The 20,564-nt window shown below is 34.4% G+C and overlaps 2 protein-coding genes across 3 annotated transcripts in view; one reads left to right on the top strand and one right to left on the bottom strand.

Annotated features, from left to right (window-relative positions):
• AZI2 (5-azacytidine induced 2) overlaps positions 1-12,243 on the top strand; it is a 21,145-nt gene extending 8,902 nt beyond the window's left edge. The window contains exons 4-8 of the mRNA XM_005878049.2: positions 447-546; positions 1,633-1,781; positions 5,776-5,834; positions 9,443-9,561; positions 11,831-12,243. Of these exons, the coding sequence (XP_005878111.1) occupies positions 447-546; positions 1,633-1,781; positions 5,776-5,834; positions 9,443-9,561; positions 11,831-12,243 (840 nt within the window). The remainder of the gene's footprint in view (positions 1-446; positions 547-1,632; positions 1,782-5,775; positions 5,835-9,442; positions 9,562-11,830) is intronic.
• Positions 1-20,564, bottom strand: part of CMC1 (C-x(9)-C motif containing 1) — a 63,410-nt gene that overhangs the window by 8,844 nt on the left and 34,002 nt on the right. Inside the window, exons 3-5 of one of the 2 annotated variants that reach the window (XR_001364383.1) lie at positions 18,835-18,925; positions 16,238-16,354; positions 13,567-13,660 (exon numbers count right to left, since the gene is read on the bottom strand). Coding sequence is in view for 1 of the 2 variants with exons in the window: in XM_014549228.1 (XP_014404714.1) it covers positions 16,234-16,354; positions 18,835-18,925 (212 nt within the window). In the remaining variant the exon portion in view is untranslated. Of the gene's footprint in view, positions 1-13,566; positions 16,355-18,834; positions 18,926-20,564 lie in introns of those variants that run through there. The other variant, XM_014549228.1, reaches the window with a different exon arrangement.

Genomic DNA, 20,564 nt, shown 5'->3' with positions numbered 1-20,564 from the left:
TCACCGCCCACAGCCCCTCCCCACCCCCAATCGCCCATGGCCCCTCACCCCAGCCGGGCAACCTCCCGCTGTCTCCTCCTCCTAACAAGCCCGGCCCCTATCCACCCCGATTGGGGCCGGGCTGGCCAGACCCCACCCGCGCACAAATTCGTGCACTGGTAGTAGTCTATATAATGATGTTAGGACTTAAATACATCTAACACCACTCACTTATTTTGAAAAATCAGGACATGGTAGAATTTGTCAGTATTTTTTTTTTTTAAGGCCAGTGAATACTATGTCCCAAGTTAGAAAAAGACAAAAAGATTAGTGAAAAACTGAGTTCATTTCCCCACTTTGCTTTTAAAAGGCTAGAATCAGTTTTTCAACATCTACCTGAAAATTAATATATAATATCACCTGCAGATTTTGTTGAATGTAATTTGGCATTTTCCCTACTTAACTAGAATAAAGACAACTCTGAATCTTTGAAAGTATTGAATGAACAGCTGCAGTCTAAAGAAGTAGAACTCCTCCAGCTAAGAACAGAGGTGGAAACTCAGCAGGGTATGCCACTTGTTATAAGTATTCTAACGGGACTAATACATATTTTCTGTTCGTGTGTTATATCCATGATCACTTTACTTTATCTGTATGCTACAGCTTTAACTTATTTAATTTTTGGATTATATTAATTTATTCTGCTTTCAACTCCTTTTAACTTTTCCTTAGATATAAATTGCACTATTCCTGGGGGAGAGGTGGAGGAAGTTTTTATTCAGGGTAGTCTGTGATAAAGTAGATGAAGAAAGGAGTAGAACCCCATCCTTGTCAAAACCTCTTGCCCACTGGTATGTCCTGGCTTTTCTTCCCACTAATCTTTTATCCACTGTTAGACATACTGTCATGGACTGGTTACAATTACTTTTTTAAAAAAAATTTCTGAAGGTTATTAAAATGTACAGATGAGAAATGAGTTGCTAGGGTGAAAAGTTAGGTCTGTGGGATATGAGTATCAGCATGTTTGCATGAACATTCTAATGAAGCAAGCTGAAAAGTAGGCCTCTGAGAGACCTTTTGATAGGAGATGGAGATGAGATCTCTTACGGTAGTTTAGTGGGACTTTTCTAGGTAGACTAAAGAACGAAATCAGGGTAAGTCAGTATTCAGTTGTATCAAGGGGTCTACAGTGGAAGGTTTATGACTAAAATTGTTTTGACAATGTTCTCGGTTTAAGTGTCAAACTTTATACTCTGAAAGGACTATGTGGAGTGATTAGTGGAGTGAGCCTCAGTTTACTCACTTTATTTAATTTTTGTCACTGTCTTAACCTTGACTTATATAAAGATTATTAATCTAATTTTAGCATATGCTTGACTAGTATATATCTTGAAGTTCCATGCTGACCAATTTATACTTTACCCTAAACAGAAAATCAAGGATAGGGGTGAACAATACATTCTAAAACAATGCTTGCTAGATTTTTTATTCTAATTAGCATAGATTTTTAAAGCAATTACTGTTTTTAGAAAACTATTACTAATTTTCCATATATTATATTAGTTTTTCTATTATCTGCATTTTACTAGCATAACTTTTTTGAATTGTAAGTAGAAGACAGAAAAAAAATTGTGATGTCCCTCTTTTTTCCAGTGATAAGGAATTTAAATCCACCTTCATCAAACTGGGAGGTGGAAAAGCTGAGTTGTGACCTGAAGATCCATGGCTTGGAACAAGAACTAGAACCGATGAAGAAAGAATGTAATGATCTCAGACAAGAGCTACAAAAAGCCAAACAAACGGTACTGCAGAGTTAAATTGAGAAATTCAGATTCTGTGTGCATTGTATGAATGACTTAACTAGGGATAAAATCACAGAGTTAACAAATTCTAACTACTTAGAGTTACATTCTCTGAAAAATTCCCTTTATCCTCCCGTTTGTGCTAAAATCTGATATACTGTATACTTTTAGCATAATCCCAGAATTATATAATTTTGTTGTACAAAAACTTTTATAAAGCTTATTATTTATTAATGTATTAAAGCTATTCTTTCAAACTCCCTTTCCTTCAATTTCCTTAAGTCATCTTTTCCTCTGGTTTAAAGACAACTCGGTTTTGTTTCCCTTTTATTTTCCTTAATAATTTAATAAATATAGACACCACAAGAGACAACTTGATTTTTAGAATTTTTAAAAAAGACTTTATAGAGGCCACTTGTTTTCAGAAGTCTGATACTTTGGGGCAAGTTTAATTTTCAGCAAATAGCTGAGAATTCAAGAATTTGGGGCGGGGGAGAGGAGAGCAAACCCAAAACACCCCGCTTAGCTGCTTAAGTGTGGTTAGCTTAAAGTCATCCATTAAAACACAGGTGCCTGTCTGTCTTCACCAAGAGTCTATTTACTAATATTTTACATTGGGTTCTAACAAGTTTGGATACATGTTTTCCAGTGTCATAGCAAATAGTGCCAAGGATAAAAAGAAGAGATGATGGAGAAGCAGGGTGGTGTGAGAGCAGTGCAGCAAATGCAAATTTTAAAAGTTATGGATTCAGATAGCCTTTATATGCATCATATATATAGTCATGTATTTCAAACTAAGGTACCCAGCTGGATAATTATTTCTCAGCTCAACCATTTTGCCCATCTGAGCATTTCAGCACTATTGAGCTGTGTCACCTACTCGAGGTGCCTCTGCATGTCGCTAACTAAAAGAAGACTACTTCCAACACTTCCCGACAGACAGCCAGGATATGCTTCTGAATCCCAACTGTCCTTATATAGAGCTGACAGTCCTCTCATTACTACAATGCAGTCTTTGTCTAAGGTGACCACTGGTTAAGAATGAGCCAGGAATCAAGAGTAATACCATCCTGCCTTGGCCTTGACGGAATGAATTCCTGTGAACTGAATGAAGAACTTGTCTTGGAGCCCCCAACCCTGATAAAGGGGAAACAGTACAAAAATTACAGTCAATTCTTGTTAGAGCCAAAATGTTTTCTTTTTCCTATTTGACATCTCAAGTTGATTTTCCCAGCTTTGAACCTGTGACTATGTTCCACAATTCCTTCAAAGGCTTTTAGCATCCTTTCCCACAAGCCCAGGTGCCAGTAGCCCTGAGAGGCTTCTCTTAAAAAGATGTACTTGCAACTAAAAATCTGCACCTTGAAGCTCTGAATTATAACTGTCAGAAGCTCAGAATGTATAATTATACATTCTACTTCAAATAATTTGATAGCTTGTATACATAATGGGTATTTCCTTATAGAGTAGGAAACAGTATCATGGAATCATAAAAAACTTGGCTCATAATTGTATGTATGTGTTATAGTTCAGTTCTTATTACTCTTTTCCACTAGATGGTGCTAGGGGATAAATTTGCTTTTAGTTTAATTCATCTATCATAAATCACAGAAACAGACTTGAAGATAGAAGAAACTTTATCACTTCTTACTACTGATGAAACAATCTGAGAGACTAAGAAACTTTGAGTCTAAGGTGAGATGGGGTGAATAATTTTTTTAAAAAAAGGTCCCCACCTTCATTAGAATTTATTTGGCAGGGAAAGGTGAGATATAAAGTTAAAAATGCTTACAACTAATATAAGAAAATAAACCAGGAAAGGGAAGAGTGGAAATGCTTAATTCATCAAGGGTTCCAGACTGAAATCTTATATTGACATTGTGGGATGTGTAATTTTATGTCTTGTTTCAAAGGTGTTGGTTAGCATGAGAATCAAAAAGCAAGCCAAAGAGAGAAATATATGTTCACATTAATAATCTTGCTTATGCCTACTATAGCCATATTTACAAATATTTTTAAGATAGTACTTTCTGTGAAAGATATAACACCTTCTGAAAAGTGATACAGCATCCTACGTGAACATAATAGTGTTTTTTGGTTTGTTTGCTTAAATATTTAGTGAATTCATTTGATTAGTGTTTGGTATTAATGAGGTCAAGGTTCTAGGGTCAGTTCCACTATGGGCCTATTAGACCAGCAGTCACCAACCTTTCAGACCTCACGGACCACTGGTTGGTGACCGCTGTTTTAGACTTTCTGTAGCCCCCAATATTCCAGCCCTTGTTATCCAGTATAGTTGATACTTTGAGAAAAACAGCCACCATTGCCAAAGAAGTATAGGAAACACTGGGTCAGTAAAAGGGAGATGGTGTAGATGTCTAAGGTCCCTAATAATAGTCCATTCACAATGTACTACAGTGTACTGTAAGGTCTGAGAAGTCCTCTAGTACAGGAAGCTGTTTAACTTGAGCAATGTTTCCCAAGCCATGGGTCAGCCCCTTTATGGGAAACTCCCACATCATATGGCACCAGTTAGGAAACAGACCCATACTTCTTTTTAGAAAACAGGCAAACTAGTGACTGGCTAGGAACTGGATTTTTTAATATTAGAGACAATTCATTTGTGCTTAATGCTAGTTTACATTAGATTTTTCTGAATTGTTAGGCAATAGCTGGAAAAATATTTTCCAACCCAAACTGTCATATTTTTAAAAAAATATCATTAGCTTTAAAAATGAAGGTTTCCAGCCCTGGCCGATTGTCACTCAGTTGATTGGGCATGCGCCAGGAGGTTACTGGTTCGATTCCCGGTCAAGGGCACAGGCCTGGATTGCTGGCTCCACCCCCAATGGCAACCGATGTTACACTCTCACATCAGTATTTCTCTTCCTTCCTCTCTCTCTTAAAAAAAAAAAAGTCAATAAACTATTCTTTAAAAAATGAAGGTTTCAATTCTACATATATGTTTCAGTATACATTAATTTAAATGTATATTTTTAATCAGTGATACAAAGAAACTAAAAGTGACCTGATGTGATTCCTTTATCTCCTATGGAGAACAGGAAAGAAAAATGTCCAAGGTCATATGCTATGGACCTTGTGTGACTCTTGGGCCAGTTCTCTTTTCCCTCTATTGTGCTTCTCAAGATAACAACTTAAAAGTATTTTTAGTTGGTATTTTTTGAATAATCAGAGATCCAAAAATGCTTTAACTCCTATAATAGAAAACATTTTAATATTTTACTCTCCCAAGTTCAGAGTACTCACAAAGTCCTTATACAGCTTTTTAATGTTCCATGTTAAAACATATTTAGATTATGTAAATAAAAAATACTAAAATTAAATTCTGTTCTCTCAGTTTATATGGGCCACTTCTGCCAAGTGAATTAGTACCCATGGTAGTGATTTGTTACAGATCCTTAAATTAGGATGCACTGAAAACAAGTGTGTTACAGAGTTGTCTTGAACGTAATCTACTTTTTAATGTTATTTTTTTCTGTCATATCTATAATCTACACCACTAAAACTTAAAATATATAAAGGATTTTATAGACTCGTGGAATAAGGAAGTTTATGCTGATCTTTTAAAAAATAACCTATTAAATTTTGGTACTTTTAAAAAATATCAAAAAGTGAAATACCAATAAAACTTCATTTTTTCATGGAATTCATTCACATGTACCTTGAGTGAGCATTACTTTGTTATTTGTTACCCTTTTTAGGATATAGACTTTAGATTTCAGAAGTACATTTTGTAAGATTCCAAATTCTTTTACATAAGAGCATTTTTTAAAATTAAAGCATTAATGACTAAATAATTAGAATTGATTTTGAAATATCTTGTATAGGTTTGGAGGTGTTTTCATAAAATGGAATATCAAATCTAGTTTATGCTGTACAGTTATAGACATATTCTACCCATCTGAAAGATGTGTCTGGTATTGAGAATAAATATAATGTAACAACTTTTAAACTTTTTTAAAACAAATGACAGGATCCATCTCAGGAAGACAATCTGCAGAGCAGAGATCTCCAAAGACTAAGCATTTCAAGGTATGAACATTATTCAGCATTCAAAAATAATATTCTTCTTCTATAGACTACTTTGTATATAGGTACTTAGTTGTTTGTTTTTTATTTAGCCTTAAAAACGGATATTACTTGGGTACTGCATGTAATGTCTGATCACAATACATAAAATACATTTAACTCAGTGGTTCTCAACCTTCTGGCCCTTTAAATACAGTTCCTCATGTTGTGACCCAACCATAAAATTATTTTCGTTGCTACTTCATAACTGTAATGTTGCTACTGTTGTGAATCATAATGTAAATATCTGATATGCAGGGTGGTCTTAGGCGACCCCTGTGAAAGAGTCGTTCGACCACCAAAGGGGTCGCGACCCACAGGTTGAGAACCACTGATTTAACTGATGCTTAAAATATGCTTGAACTTTAGTAGAAAGGTGCATAATGTAATGCCTTAAACAAAATATTTGAACATTCAATAATATTTTAGGTAGGATATTAGAGAGTTAATTGTGTAGAAGTACTCTGTAATAAATCCTAATTTATACATAGAGAATTATGCAATTCTTACACTAATATCACTTATCTTAAGGATAAACTTGGACAGCCTTAGTCTTTGGTATAACATAAATTCTTAAAAGAATTATCCTTCTGGGATAAGAACAAAAATAGTCTGTTAAGTGTGCAATAAGCATATGTCTAAAAAAACCAAATAACTACCTGCACACTTTAATTCAAAAAATACGTTATTGCTAAAAAATGCTAACCATCAGAGGTAAATGTATAGTGTCAATTAAGAAAACTGGGCTTTTACATAATTTTACTTTGTAAGCAGGACATGTACCCCTTCTTGAGATGTGGATAAAAAGGTTTCATTACACTTAAGATTTAGAAGTATGAAATATTTTAAGGGGGCTAATAAGATTGTGTTGACAGTATGCATATTGTGGGTGATGTGAAAAATGTTACCCCCCCCGCAAGCCAGTCAGTTATTAGACTGGATAACTAAAAGACAGTTTTGAGCAGCAGCATGTTAGAGAGAAGTAAATTCTTCTTGGACCTGTTTCCTCAAGTAAAATTCGGTAACCTAGTTTGCCAAGTTGGCCTGAGAATGTGGGTGAAGTGCTTAGCATATAATAAATGCTCAAACAACTTTTTTTGTTTGTTTCACCTATTGCTTTTAGTGTTCTCATTTTGGATGCTTTAGTGTTGCATCTCAGTGTTTGAGTAGTTTTACAAGTTCTTTATAGAAACCATATATATTAATAGGATTTTGCTTGCATGGCATTTAAAGTAAAACTTAATTTTAATCCCCTGTCGGGTGGGCAAAGGGGGTCAGTATTGCAGTATAATCTCAAAGATGCCTTGTTAAGTGAAGATTAGTTGGAACTCTGCTAAAGATTTGTGGGTGACAACTTTCCTTTTCCAATTCCACTTGAGTAATATTTAAACATTTTATTTAAATAGATAAAACTAAAAATAAATTTGTAACACTATAGCACTTTAGTGTTAGTTGTAAAGTACCTGCCATTACTTCATTATCCACAAGAGGGAGAGCTTGTTCTTAGTAATAATTTCAGATATTTATATCTGTAGTTTTCAATCCAGGTGACATTAAGGACAAAAGAAAAAGACTAGATAGATGTTCAACTTCGTGATCTTCTAGTTGTTAGTTTAACATAACTTATAAGCAGTCTTCATTAAACTGAATTGGAAAATCTGTATCAGACATTGCTTCTAATACCTCTATGATAATTCTTTTATTTTATATGCTTAGCTATTTTGAATGTTTAAATATGTTTGATATTCCAGTATCCAAACACTATCTTGGTATTTGCTTTTCTTTTCTACAAGTCAGGTACTGATATACCATCTCATGCCAATAATGAAACACTACTTTTAGGCAGCATGATTCATATTGTGACTGTCTCCATGAATTATTAGCACACATACAGTGTTTATACTTACTGCTATGTAATAAGTAACTCCGGAAAGCACACCAAATGCCCAGGTTTGCACCAAGGACCGACAACTCTCTTCACAATGAAGATAGGTTACTATGTGAAACATTCAATGTAGCACCATCTCAGATGTTTACTGGTGAAGTAGAGTGGATTAATTTTTGTGGCATAATTATTCATACCTGTCAAAAACCTGCAAAAATCCCTGTGATTTTTAAAAATATGTATTTTATTGATTTCAGAGAGGTAAGGAGAGGGTGAGGGAGAAACATCAATGATGAGAGAGAATCATTGACCGGCTGCCTCCTGCACAGCAACCTGAGCATATGACCTGACTGGGGATCGAACCGTGACCTCCTGGTTCATAGGTCAGTGCTCAACCACTGAGCCATGCCGGCCAGGCAGCCCTGTGAGTTTTAATAGACTACTGGTGAACAAGTGATGTTTACAACAGACTAAAACCTGTAGATTTCTCTCAGAGGCAGTAGAAAGTATTCCACTGCTACTATTGAAAGCATTCTATGTAACCTTACATAATTCAAAATAATTGTTTATTAATATATCTGTTGCTTCTGTGATTAAAATAGGACATTAGATTTAAGTATCAAGAGTATTATTCCTTGAAATTTGTTTTAAAAGGTTTTCATTTAAAGCTAGACAAAAATTAAAGAATGAAGTGACATATCTGTCCAATTTTATTTCATTGCTACTACAATTACACTAATCTGTATGAAAAAATACTGGTCATTTGACACTATGGTAACAGTTGTTCTTACTCTAATATTTTATGTATTCTAGTACAGCAAAGTTAAGGATATATATTGTAGATTTTGATTTATTTAGTTAATTAAGAACCTAAAAAGGGGAAAAAATCATGAATATCCAAATAAGAATATTTAGTTGAAGATGAAACTTATTAAAAATTAGGTTTAAAATAACTAACATAATTTATCAGATAATTGAGGTAAAAATACTTTTAATCATAAAAACGAGAGGCATTTGTGAAGTTTTTATTTCTGTTTCATATGATCCTCTCTCCCTAGTTTTTCCCCCCGTACCAGGAAATCATCTGGCTTTTCATGTCTTATGCTGTCATGTCACATTGGTTTAGTACCAACAGTATGAGACAGCCCAGTCAAACATAAAAGAATGGAATACATGAAACCCAAATTTTATTTTAATGGGGCTTGGGTGTACATTCAGCAATTGATATGAGTATTTCAATTCACAGTGTCAAAACAGAATAATCATAAGATAAATACAAATTTAAAACCCATACATGAATATCACTTTAGTCTTGATCAGCTATTCCTTACTATTAAATGTATTAACACAGTTGCACTGTAATTATGATAAAATCTCAATTCTAAGACAAGAACTATAAGAAACTCTCATTGGTTAGAATACTTTTTTTCATAATACTCTTTTTAGTATAGTTCAGTTAATTGCTAGAAATTAGGTCAGTGTTATTATTATGAATAAAGTCTTTTCATTTGTTATAATGCCCTAATTAAGTGTCTTTCAATTATTTAATGAGGAAGTTTTAATTTACATCATCTCAAAACTAATTCAAGCAGAAATGCAAATATGAGCATTTCTATTTTAAAGTTATTCTCTTCTGTTCACAAAGAGAAGAATGACCATTAACTTTTTTTTAAACCCTGTATTTCAGTGATGATGTGCAAAATGTATACTGGGAGCTGAAGAGAGAAATGTCTAATTTACATCTGGTGACTCAAGTACAGGTTGAACTACTAAGAAAACTGAAAACCCCAACTGCGATCAAGAAAGGCAAGTCAATGTTTGCCGGAAACCACTGATTCCAGCCAAAAGCTTGAAGAGCAACTAAGCTATCGTATCTTATCAAAATCTCATCAAATGAGTTTGATAAGCCAAAGAATATATAGTATGTTCACAGCCTACCCAGTCTCTGCTTTGGCTTCAGTCTCATACTGGTCAACTTCACACATAAAGGTGTTGCTGATGTGTTTTTTCTTCAGTACTGTATTCTTTCCCCTTGTGGCTTTTTTTCTCAGCCAAGTGTTGCTTATGTGTATAAGGCTGAGGTGTTAAGTTTGCTCTAGTTGACCTTTTACCACAACTACTTCATATATTTGAAAAAAAACAAAAAAACACCAAGACACCCAAAGCTATTTTTCATTACAGAGTATACCAAAGACCTAGCTCTTTCAATTGTTTGCTTTGAAAAAAGTAACTTTGATTCATTATTTGGTTTTCATTTTTTGCAAAGTTATTTTTTCTGTCCATGAAAGATAGGTTATTTAGAAGAGAGGCTAGATGTTTATCCCCTTCAGCCAAACAAAAATTTTCATTGCTTTTCCTTTCATATTTTACCTGTTTGGCTGACTAAACTTTTAGAGTTTTGTGTTAACTAGTAGTGGTTACTTTGCCAAAGCTATTTTTATACCTCAGAGAAAAATCAGTGCATTTATACCTTTTATTACATAACAGTTGTATTTCTGAGAAGTTGTGTGATATAAATTTGAATGCCCTAAAATTTACTTTTTAAAGTAATATGACTTTTTATAAAAAATAATCATTATCCAGTTTTAAATTGTTTATACTTCAGATTCTCCCTAGAGTGCAAAAAAAATAAAATAAAATTGTATTTTATAAATAGCTCTCCTCAGGAGTATACACTAGTGGGCGGAAATGTTGCATATTGTGAAGGAAAACTAAGCTCAGAATTTGTTTCATTTTCTACAGTTAGTGACTTATGAATCAAAACAAAATAATATAGTGCTTTGGCAGGCCCTCACTTAATTTATGGTTCATTTTGTCCTTGAGTTTTCTAGTGGCCAGGGTTATATATAAGGGAATATTAGTTGATGGTAGAAATAAGACTTCTCTTAAAAGGGACTCATACAGTAATTTTGCAGTGAGTTTTCAGTGTGGCTCTTTATTTATATAATAAATATAATTTCCAAATAATAATAAAGGAAAAATGTTTTCCCTATTTAGAAATGGTTCATTCTTGTGTCTTGAGCTGGTGATAAATTTTTAGTGCTTTGAACTATAAGTTTCCTAGGACATTTCGTATAACAGTGGCAGGCTTGAGGCCACCACTCCTCACTACAAAATTCAGTGCTCTAAGGAGCAGACAGAGACAAGACTAGATTACCTTTTTCCTGACTACAATACCATCCTGTCCAAAAGCTGAACAGTATTACTTCCAATTCTCTCACTCCTGTCTCTCCTCCCAAGTAAAAAGACAGAGCTTATTTTATAATGTGGTTCAATTGCTTTGTTCTAGAACTACATAGAGTCAAGCTTAGTTGCAATTGGCATCCTTGTTGGCTTAGGAAAAATGATCTTTCTGCCCTGGGAATTGGAAGAGTAACAAAAGCTCATACTACCATTGTTTTGACTGTGGCTAAACAATAGCTTTAGAGCAGTCTGTTTTCTAAGCCATTACATGCTTACTGAAGAAATTTTTTGTTATTTTTTTTTTTTTACTTGGCTTATATTGTGACAGTAGCAGAACTTACATTATATGTATTTCATAAGATACTGGATTATTTTATAGCTGTTATTTAAACTGTTTTATTCATAAAAGCCTGAACACATATTATTTAGGTCTCACCAATTCATAATATAATTCTTTCTGAAAAAACTTGCTTTTGGACCACCTATGGAAAAAAAAGATTTGAATAAATAAAGGAATATGATATTTAATAATAAATACTGAAATTTAAGGAAAGCCTTCTTATTCTCTACTGAAGTAAAAAGTCTGCAAGCCTTCTCTAGCCACATTAAGAGCCCCGAACAGAATCTTTACTTGTATTTTAACTTTATTTGTTTCCCACTTTTAAAAATTTTAAATTCTTCACCTTTAATAGTGCAATGATACAGGCGGGATAGGATTACTATGCTGTGTCCATTTTGCAAGTGAGAAAAGTGATACCTGGAACAGTGCAGTGACTTCCCTGAGTTGGAAATGTTCACTTTACTTCCAGTTATAAATTCAACCAATTAATGTTAATTTTATGATAAAAAAATGCCATGACAACTGACATTTGGCCTGTACTTTCTCTTTTAGCGTGTGCCCCTGTAGGATTCATGGAAGACCTTGGGAAAGAAAGCACAAAACTGCACTTGACGAATTTCACTGCAACATACAAAAGACACCCCCCTCTCTCACCAAATGGCAAAACTCTTTGTCATACCACATCTCCCCCTTTACCAGGAGATGTAAAGATTTTATCAGAGAAAGCAATTCTCCAATCATGGACAGATAACGAGAGACCTATTCCTCACGACTGTTCAAACTTTCAGGAACACTACTCATATGGCAGAAATTCTCTGGAAGACAATTCTTGGGTACTCCCAAGCCCTCCTAAATCAAGTGAAACAGCATTTGGGGAAACTAAAAATAAAACTTTGCCTTTACGCATCCTGCCACCCCAGCATAACTTGGATCAACGTAATCAAAACCTTTATAAGAAGAATTAATTCTGAAGAGATCTGTGACTTGGTCATGAGGTTGCTGTACCTCCCGCAAGTATTCTTGAGAAATTATTTAATAAACTGAAAGCAGGTTTCGATTAAACTTTTGCAGAGTTCTTCAATGTACACATTTGCACATACTGTAATGTATTATGTAGTTGATTTTCCAGTATGAGAGCAACCCTCCAGCTTCACATTCTGGCTAAGAATCAGATATATACTACTAATAAATTAATAAACTTGAGGTGTTTCAAAAAGACAGTTCTGTCTTTGATCATGTTTGTACATTTCTGCCTCACATAAAGAATGGAATTGAAAGTTTTTAGATATGGTTTTACAAAGCATGTGAAATGTCTAAATAGCTGTTCATTAAAAATAGAGGAGGCCATTAATATAAGAGAAAATTTATATAAGTTGCTTTAAGTTACATAAGCAAATGGCAATGTGAATAGTTACATTTCCTGTTGAGAAATATATGAAAAATATAAATAGTGGAATAACAGTATGTAGGTTTTCCATCTCTATATGCTATTGTGTTTCAAAATTTAAAATCATTTTTAATCACAATGTTTTTGATAAAGCTTAGAATTGCAATTTGAATTTTAAGACTTAAAATAACCTGACCACAGAAGCCAACTTTATCCCAGTACATCTCCAGTCCTAATGAAAAGTGATGAAATAGTTGAAAGTCTATGTAGTGTGTGACTAACTATTATAATCCTATACATCAACCAATTAGAAGTAGAGCATCACAAAGGTTTCAGTCCAATCTGTCCCTTCAGGGTCCATAATGAAAATCTAAATGTGTAATTTATAAAGTAATTTTCTTCAAAGCGTCTACAGTACAGTCACTTGTTATATAGAGCAGCTTATAAATTGTTAGATTTTGGTTTGAAATGTAATGTGTTACTTATTGAGTGATTTTTAATTAATTGATTTAAGAATTTTAATTCTAGAAACCAAATTCTGTGCCATATTGATATCGTATAATTGTAAAATGTCCTCAAACTTTTTTATTCTAAGTGGCCTATAATTTATAAACAAGAAAATAACAAGGATGGCTTCACATGGAAACTTACATCAATTTTTTCAGGGTTGCAGTATTAAGAATACTAGTAATAAAATGTATTACTTGATTTCATACATCCTTTGCCTGAGATAAAGTGTTTCATGTGGGAAACCTTTAGCCTTGTTAATAGACAGTTTCAAACATCCATTTTAAACTCAAAAGAATATCTCAGATCTCGTCTATATTATCTGAATAGCATATATACATAAACAATTTTCACTGTTCACCATATATTTTTGTCTTTCTATTATCTTACTCACTTATTCAGGCTTGTCTGTGATTAATGGAATTGGTGTCAGATTCTGGAATTTATTCTGACCAATGAACACAGCTGACTCAAGGGAGTAGAATCTCCTGCCAAGTAACAGAACAAAACACAATATGCATAAAACTAATACAAGACTCCAGGCGTTAGCTGAAGGAAGCAACTACCTGTGTAATATGAAAGCAGCAGAAACTATTTCTCATGTTGTTGCATAGGCTGTAGCAGCTGTATATTACATCTAATCTCTAATGTAGCTGACTGGTTTGCCATTTTTAAAACCAAGATTAGAAATTTTACTATGTAAAGAAAATAAGTCGTATGAGATAAAGGCTTGGATAATGTTTTGAACAATGAAAAGAAATTAAAATTATTTTTATGTGAAGTGGAGGTGAAATTTGTGGATTATATATTCCAAGGTCTGGTACTAAATGTTTGTTGTTAATTTTAATTCATATAACAGACATTTATCTTGTTAAACTAACTTCTTTTGAGTGGAGAAAATGCTTTTCCATCTAAACAAAAGGGTAGCTATCAAAACAGAAAGTCAGTGGTTAATGTTCTTGGCAGTTTAAAGTGCTAAATAAATGTTGTGTAAGATTACTTAAGAAAGATTAACCAAAAATTATTTGTACCCAGCCTTAATTTTTTTTAATGTATACTTAATTTTTAAATGTATACTTTATCATCTCTGTTCTAGGTAAGATCAAAAAGAAATGAAAGAATGGCCCATCTGTAGCTTATAAACTTGCTCCAAAGAGCTTCCCTTGAAAATTTCTTTATCTTCAGATTTTTATAACAATATCCCAATTCTGCATATCCATACCAATGAAGAGAACACAGCTAACAACAAATAGCCACGCATCCCTTCCTCTTGATCCCCTATTAGCTAGAACAAAATTTACATCTTCGCTAAAAGGAAACTGAGGTTCTGTCAAAATGGAACCTAATTCATAAGTAGAGCAGGGACACCTATGTGAAACATTAGAAAACCAAAATAGGGGGAAATTCAAACCTTAGAAACTAAGGGACTGAATCATGTGAAAACAAAGTAATGATCATATCCAGATAGCCTACTTGGGGAAGGTAGATCTTAGAGGGCGAAAAATCTGTGGACTGTCACAACAAAATAATACCAGCAGAGGCACGAATGAGCAAGCAAGACAAGAACTGAGGCAGGTATATAATTGTAGATGTAGACTTCAGTGTGCATAAGCATGGACAGTCTAAAAGCTATGACCAATAGTTTAGTTTTTGACATAATAAAGAGGATGAACTTAAATATCTAGTACCTAGCGGGAAAGTAGCATCTCTAAGTGAATTTTCCATATAAAATTGAAGTTGGCCACTCTGATTCAAATCAAAATTATAAAATAGCCACATATTATATATTTCACTAACTTTTTAAAGTAAATGTTTTGCCTTTAATTAAAAACAAAAATTAGTCCTGTGCTTTAAGAAATGCACCAATACAAAAAGGCCAACCCTATGCTATGTGACCTCTAGGCTTCTATATTTGTTTTGCTTTTTTCTGCTCTAGTAATCTCCCTCCTTTTGATCTGTGGCCTGGGAAAATGTGTTTTCTTTGGGTTTTAAATAAGAGTAAAATAGTTCTTTGAGTGATTCACTCGAGAAAAGTGTGGAACTTTAACTACTAGTTCTTTAGGGTCCTCTTTAAGTTCTTTAAAAATGTCAGATCTATTTCAGTGGTGTTGGGGACAAATTTAAATCTTGTCCTTGTAGTCATTTCTATTTGGGATTTTAATGAGAACTGTAAACATATATAAAATGTACTTACCTGGAAACTGATTGCAATAGCTGTAGTAAAGTTGATAGTTCATGGGGGTGGGGGAGCAACTTTTAATATAAAAGCTCAACCTGGGACCATATTATTACATTGAGACAGAAAAATTTTATATTCATTCCAGAAACCATTATTATGTTATAAAATGGTCATTTAGGTTTATAAAGAAGACCTTTCTTAAAAAAGATTAAAGTCTTTTCAGTAGCCAAATTAACAGGCCAAGGAATATAGTGATACATTTAGAAAAATATTCATCAAAGATGCTTAAAATTAATTAATTTTTACATACTTATCTACCATCTATATTTCCAAATAAGCCTTTAGTAATAATAACAATAACTAGCCATTAAAGAGCATTTACCATGTCCAAGGCTCTATTCTATGTACTTACACTACTCGGTCCTCACAATAACTGTATGAGACTTATTTCCAGTTGTATAGCTAATAAGTGGAGAACAAGGAAGGATTCTGTTTCATAATCACTCTGCTGAACTTCTAGTTACTAACACCTTTGATGGTTGTCCATTCCTGTTTTCCTTTAGTTACTTCAGGTCCCATGATTAGCCTTCACTTTACATTGATAGAGAGTAAGATAAGATCTATATAGAATCCTAAAAATTAGTAGAACTACAGTTGTGGAAAATTTTTGAAAAATCCATAATGACCAGGCAAACTATGTCCCATTTCACTATTTATTTCTCTCATTTAATAAACTTAACTTTAAAATTTTTTTAAAAAAACTTTATTTCAGATAAAATTAATATTTCCATAATTTAGGATAAGCAGACACACTTCCTTGAGACCATTATTTTAGGTAATTGTGATTTCCATGAATAGAGTTAGTATCATGTGAGTATTTGCCTACATGCTTGTTGGAAGCTTCTGTAGCCTTTTCTTGGTAGGAATTCCAGTTTTTCTGAATTCTTCCCTTTCCTTCAGGTATTCCATTTTACATTCTTCATAAAAAGCAGGATCAGTATAGCTATAAGAAAGAAATAAATATCTTTTAAAGTGAATCACTCTGCAAGTATTTAATATAGGCTTACTTTAATGACATTCAGATATCCAGTTCATCAGGCACAAACATTAGAAGTAGATTTTAACAGCTGAAACTAAACTAATATTGAATGTCAATTGCAACTGAAATTAAAAAAATTTTTTCAAAAGATTTTTAGTAATGGTCATAAATTCACTGTAAACATTACTCCACCAAACTAATTAAAGACCAGAAAAATAAAAAGACCTAATGGTAACGGCACTATCCCAGGATATAATGAGAAGCACACTCACTGCCTATCCTTAAGGAGCCCATGGTATTACAGAGCAGACAGGTAAAGAGTGAATTATAATTAAGTATACAAAGTGCTGTGGTAGAGGTATGGCCCAGTGCACCATGGAAAGATGGGGAAGAAGTGAGGAAGGGGGAGATGTCAAGGGGAAATGCTTGAGCTGCAGTTTGAAGGACCATCAGAAATCCCTTTAGAAGGTACATATGCAAAGGCAAAGAGATGAGGAAAAACTATGATGCATAAAGAACTGTAGGTAACTTGGAACCACTATGGCAGATTATGCACATAGGAGAAAGGGCCTGAGAGGTAGCTAGAAAGGGCAAGAACCAAATCCTGATGGTCCATTTATGTCATAGTAAGAAGTTAAAATCTATCCTGAAGATGATGGGGCACTATTAGGAGAGCAACTGTAAGGTCAGCTTTGTGTCTTAGATGAATCTGACAGCATGCAGCAAAGTTAGAAGGAGGATATCCAATAAATAAACTATTATAATGACCCAGACAAGAAATGATGAGGGCCTAGGCCAAAGGAGGAGCAGCTGTGATGAAAAGGATGCAATGGGTCTGGGGGAGATTTGGGAAATGAATGAATCATAGGAAATAACCAATTAGAGTTAGGAGACAAGAAAGATACTAGACAACTGTATAATTCACAAAGACACATAATGCAGAGTAAAAGCTGAGTTCAGTTTTGTGCCTGAAGAAAGAAGCATAGAAATGTCGATCAATAGGAAGTAACTGAATCTATGAGTGCAAACTGAGCTTTCTCAGATTTAAGAATGAGGAGAGAAGTAGGGAAGCAAATTTAAGGAACAGGTTAAGTGGGGGAAAGGCAAAGAATTAGCTAGAGACGTTAGGAAACAGGAAGCCAGATAGAAGGGAATTTTATGAGATTACCAGCAAGGTGAAGTAAAAGAAAGGACTGAAAAGAGATTCAATTTGGCTACCATGAACCCACTAGAACAGTTCTCAACCTTGGCTGCACATTAGAATCACCTGGGAATCTTTTTAAAATCCTGATTTCTGGGCCTCATCCTCCGGAAATTCTGTTTCTTTGTTACTAATGTTGTGGCCCCACCCCATAACAAAGAAACAGAATTTCTGGAGGATGAGGCCCAGAAATCAGGATTTTAAAAAGATTCCCAGGTGATTCTAATGTGCAGCCAAGGTTGAGAACCACTGTACTAGAACCTTTAGGAAGAGCAGCTTCAATGGAGTGAGGACAGAAGTCAGATTGCAGTTTATTGAATTCATGAAGATGAGATAGGCAGAAACCAGAGCACAAACAATGCTTCAAGATGTCACTATGAAAAGATGAGAGAGCATAGTGGTTACATCCATTTTATGGAATGTCAATAGTAACTAAAGCAGAACACTGTCTTACTCAAAGATGAAAAATACTATTTCTTAACTATAAGCCCATCTATAATATATTCTATAGATCAACCTCTTCATGAAATTGGTTAAATCACATGAAAAATATGCTTTTCACAATGGAATACTGCGCTGCTATAAAAAAGAAGGAACTTTTACCATTTGCCACAGCATGGATGGAACTGGAGAGCATTATGCTTATCGAAATAAGCCAGTCGGAGAAAGACATATATCACATGATCTCACTCATATGTGGGATATAATGATCAACATAAACTGATGAACAAAAATGGATCCAGAGACAAGGTGGCACTGAGCAGACCTTCCAACCTCGGGGAGAAGGCAGGGGAGGGAGGCGGTTAGAGATCAACCAAAGGACTTGTATACATGCATATTAGCATGACCAATGGACACAGACATTGGGGGCGGTGGGGGCTTGCCTTGGCTCGGGGGTGCAAGTGGTGGTGGGGGGTTAATCGGGGGAAAAAGGAGATATGTAATACTTTAAACAATAATTAAAACAAAAACAAAACAAAAAGAAAAACATGCTTTTGTTTACTGACCTTATATAATCAGATACAATGCTGACCCACATAACTTAAAGAAATACTTTATAAATATGTTGCTTTTTTTAAGAATAATGTTTAACAAATTGATATTTTAGACTCAGCTTAAAAATATGATGGATTGAAGGGTACAGAATATATTACATTGAATGAGTTAAATAATAAACTCTTACCTACTACATATACTCCATACACATACACAAAGACGCACAAACACTGAGATAACTACTTACTAAGAGGTTAGACATTCTTTTAATGCAGAATTTTCTTTCCGGCATTTTACTACCATAAGCATTCCAGATTCCTTGCAACATTTGGTAAAATCTGAAATAAAACATTTGGAAAGAAAAAAAAATTTGTAATTATATCCACACAATTTCTGACAGATATAATTTAACATCTATTACCTAGAGCGGTGGTCGGCAAACTGCGGCTTGCGAGCCACATGCGGCTCTTTGGCCCCTTGAGTGTGGCTCTTCCACAAAATACCGACTTCTGCGCATGGGCCACGAAGTTTCTCGCGAGCCGCAGTTTGCCGACCACTGACCTAGACTGTGCTTGGCACACAGCACATGCTCTACCAAAGACAGGTACAAGAATGAAAGGCAGAATGAGATGAGTGTCATTTACTTTGTGGAAACAAAGAGATATGAAAGGAGGGAGAGAGGATGACCTCTAAGATAGAGTGAGGAGACAGATGGGATGCAGAGAAATGATTTCTAAGAGGAAAAAGGATATTCTAGAAGAAATGAGTAAGAAGAACAAAAGAAAAGCTGTTTCCGCCCAGCCATCGTGGCTCAGTGGTTGAGCTTCAACCTATGAATGTTGATGGTTCAATTCCCAGGGTCAGGGCTAGATCTTCAGTGTGGGGGGTGCAGGAGGCAGCTGATCAACGATTCTCGCTCGTTACTGATGTTTCTATATCTCTCTCTCCCTTTCCTTTCCTTTCTGAAATCAATAAAAATATACTTAAAAGTAAATAAAAAAAGGAGCTGTTTCTAGACATGGGCATCTGGTGTCCAGTCTCTGCATGTCTTCTCTTGATGCATAAAGGCACCCCTTTCTTGTTTTTTTAATCCTCACCCGAGGATATAGTTTATTGATTTTTAGAGAGAGAGGTAGGGGAAAAGAGGGAGAGAAACCTTAAATTATATCATCCTCACAAAGAATTAACTAGGTAAAAAATTAACTTTTTCTGACTATCTTTTATAACTCGTAATACAAAGTTATCAAGATTTCCTTCTTTTCTTGAGCTGTGTGTTACCCATTTAGTTACTAAGGAATATAATTTATAATTATTTTAAAGCAAGCAGGTAATTTCAGGAGACTCCATGAAAACACATAATATGTCACAAAAATATTTTTTAATGGGACAAGAGCCTTACAACGGAGATATCAGTATGTACCTGCAGTATCACAGAATACTTTGAAGTATACATGGTAGAATAGGAACAAAGGCAATAGATGCAGGTAATGACTTTAATGCAAAAATTTAGTGGGTCTAATCACATTAAATTATGGATGACATGTAATACTCCACTTCAAATATAGAATTAGCTTCCTTTAGTTCCTTGTTCACTAGTCTCAGCAGTCCCAACAATTGCTCTCTGATTCCTGAACCTACTCAGATACCTTTTTTATTCCAATTACGAAATGTTCTCCATCCTCTCTGTGCAAATGAGCTAGATTCCAGGCCAAATCAGACCATGGGATCATTTTTTGTGCGCTTTGACTAAGGACTTCCTACAACTCAAAAATGCAAAGCAGACTTATAATCAGCTCATTATCAGTAGAGACCATGGCAATCAAAAACATTCACTCTGGAATGTCATTAGCATGCCTACACAAGTTACTTTTTCTACTTATGGCATAATAAAATCTACCTTTCTAGGAGCAAGAATTATCTCAAATAAAAATTAAGACATGAGCAATACTCAAAGGGAATATGTACATCAAGTTAACC

The sequence above is a fragment of the Myotis brandtii genome, unplaced genomic scaffold (assembly GCF_000412655.1).
Source record: "Myotis brandtii unplaced genomic scaffold, ASM41265v1 scaffold54, whole genome shotgun sequence".
Taxonomy (NCBI): domain Eukaryota; kingdom Metazoa; phylum Chordata; class Mammalia; order Chiroptera; family Vespertilionidae; genus Myotis; species Myotis brandtii.
Note: the sequence above shows the minus strand (reverse complement) of the source record. Positions and strands in the feature narration are given on the sequence as shown.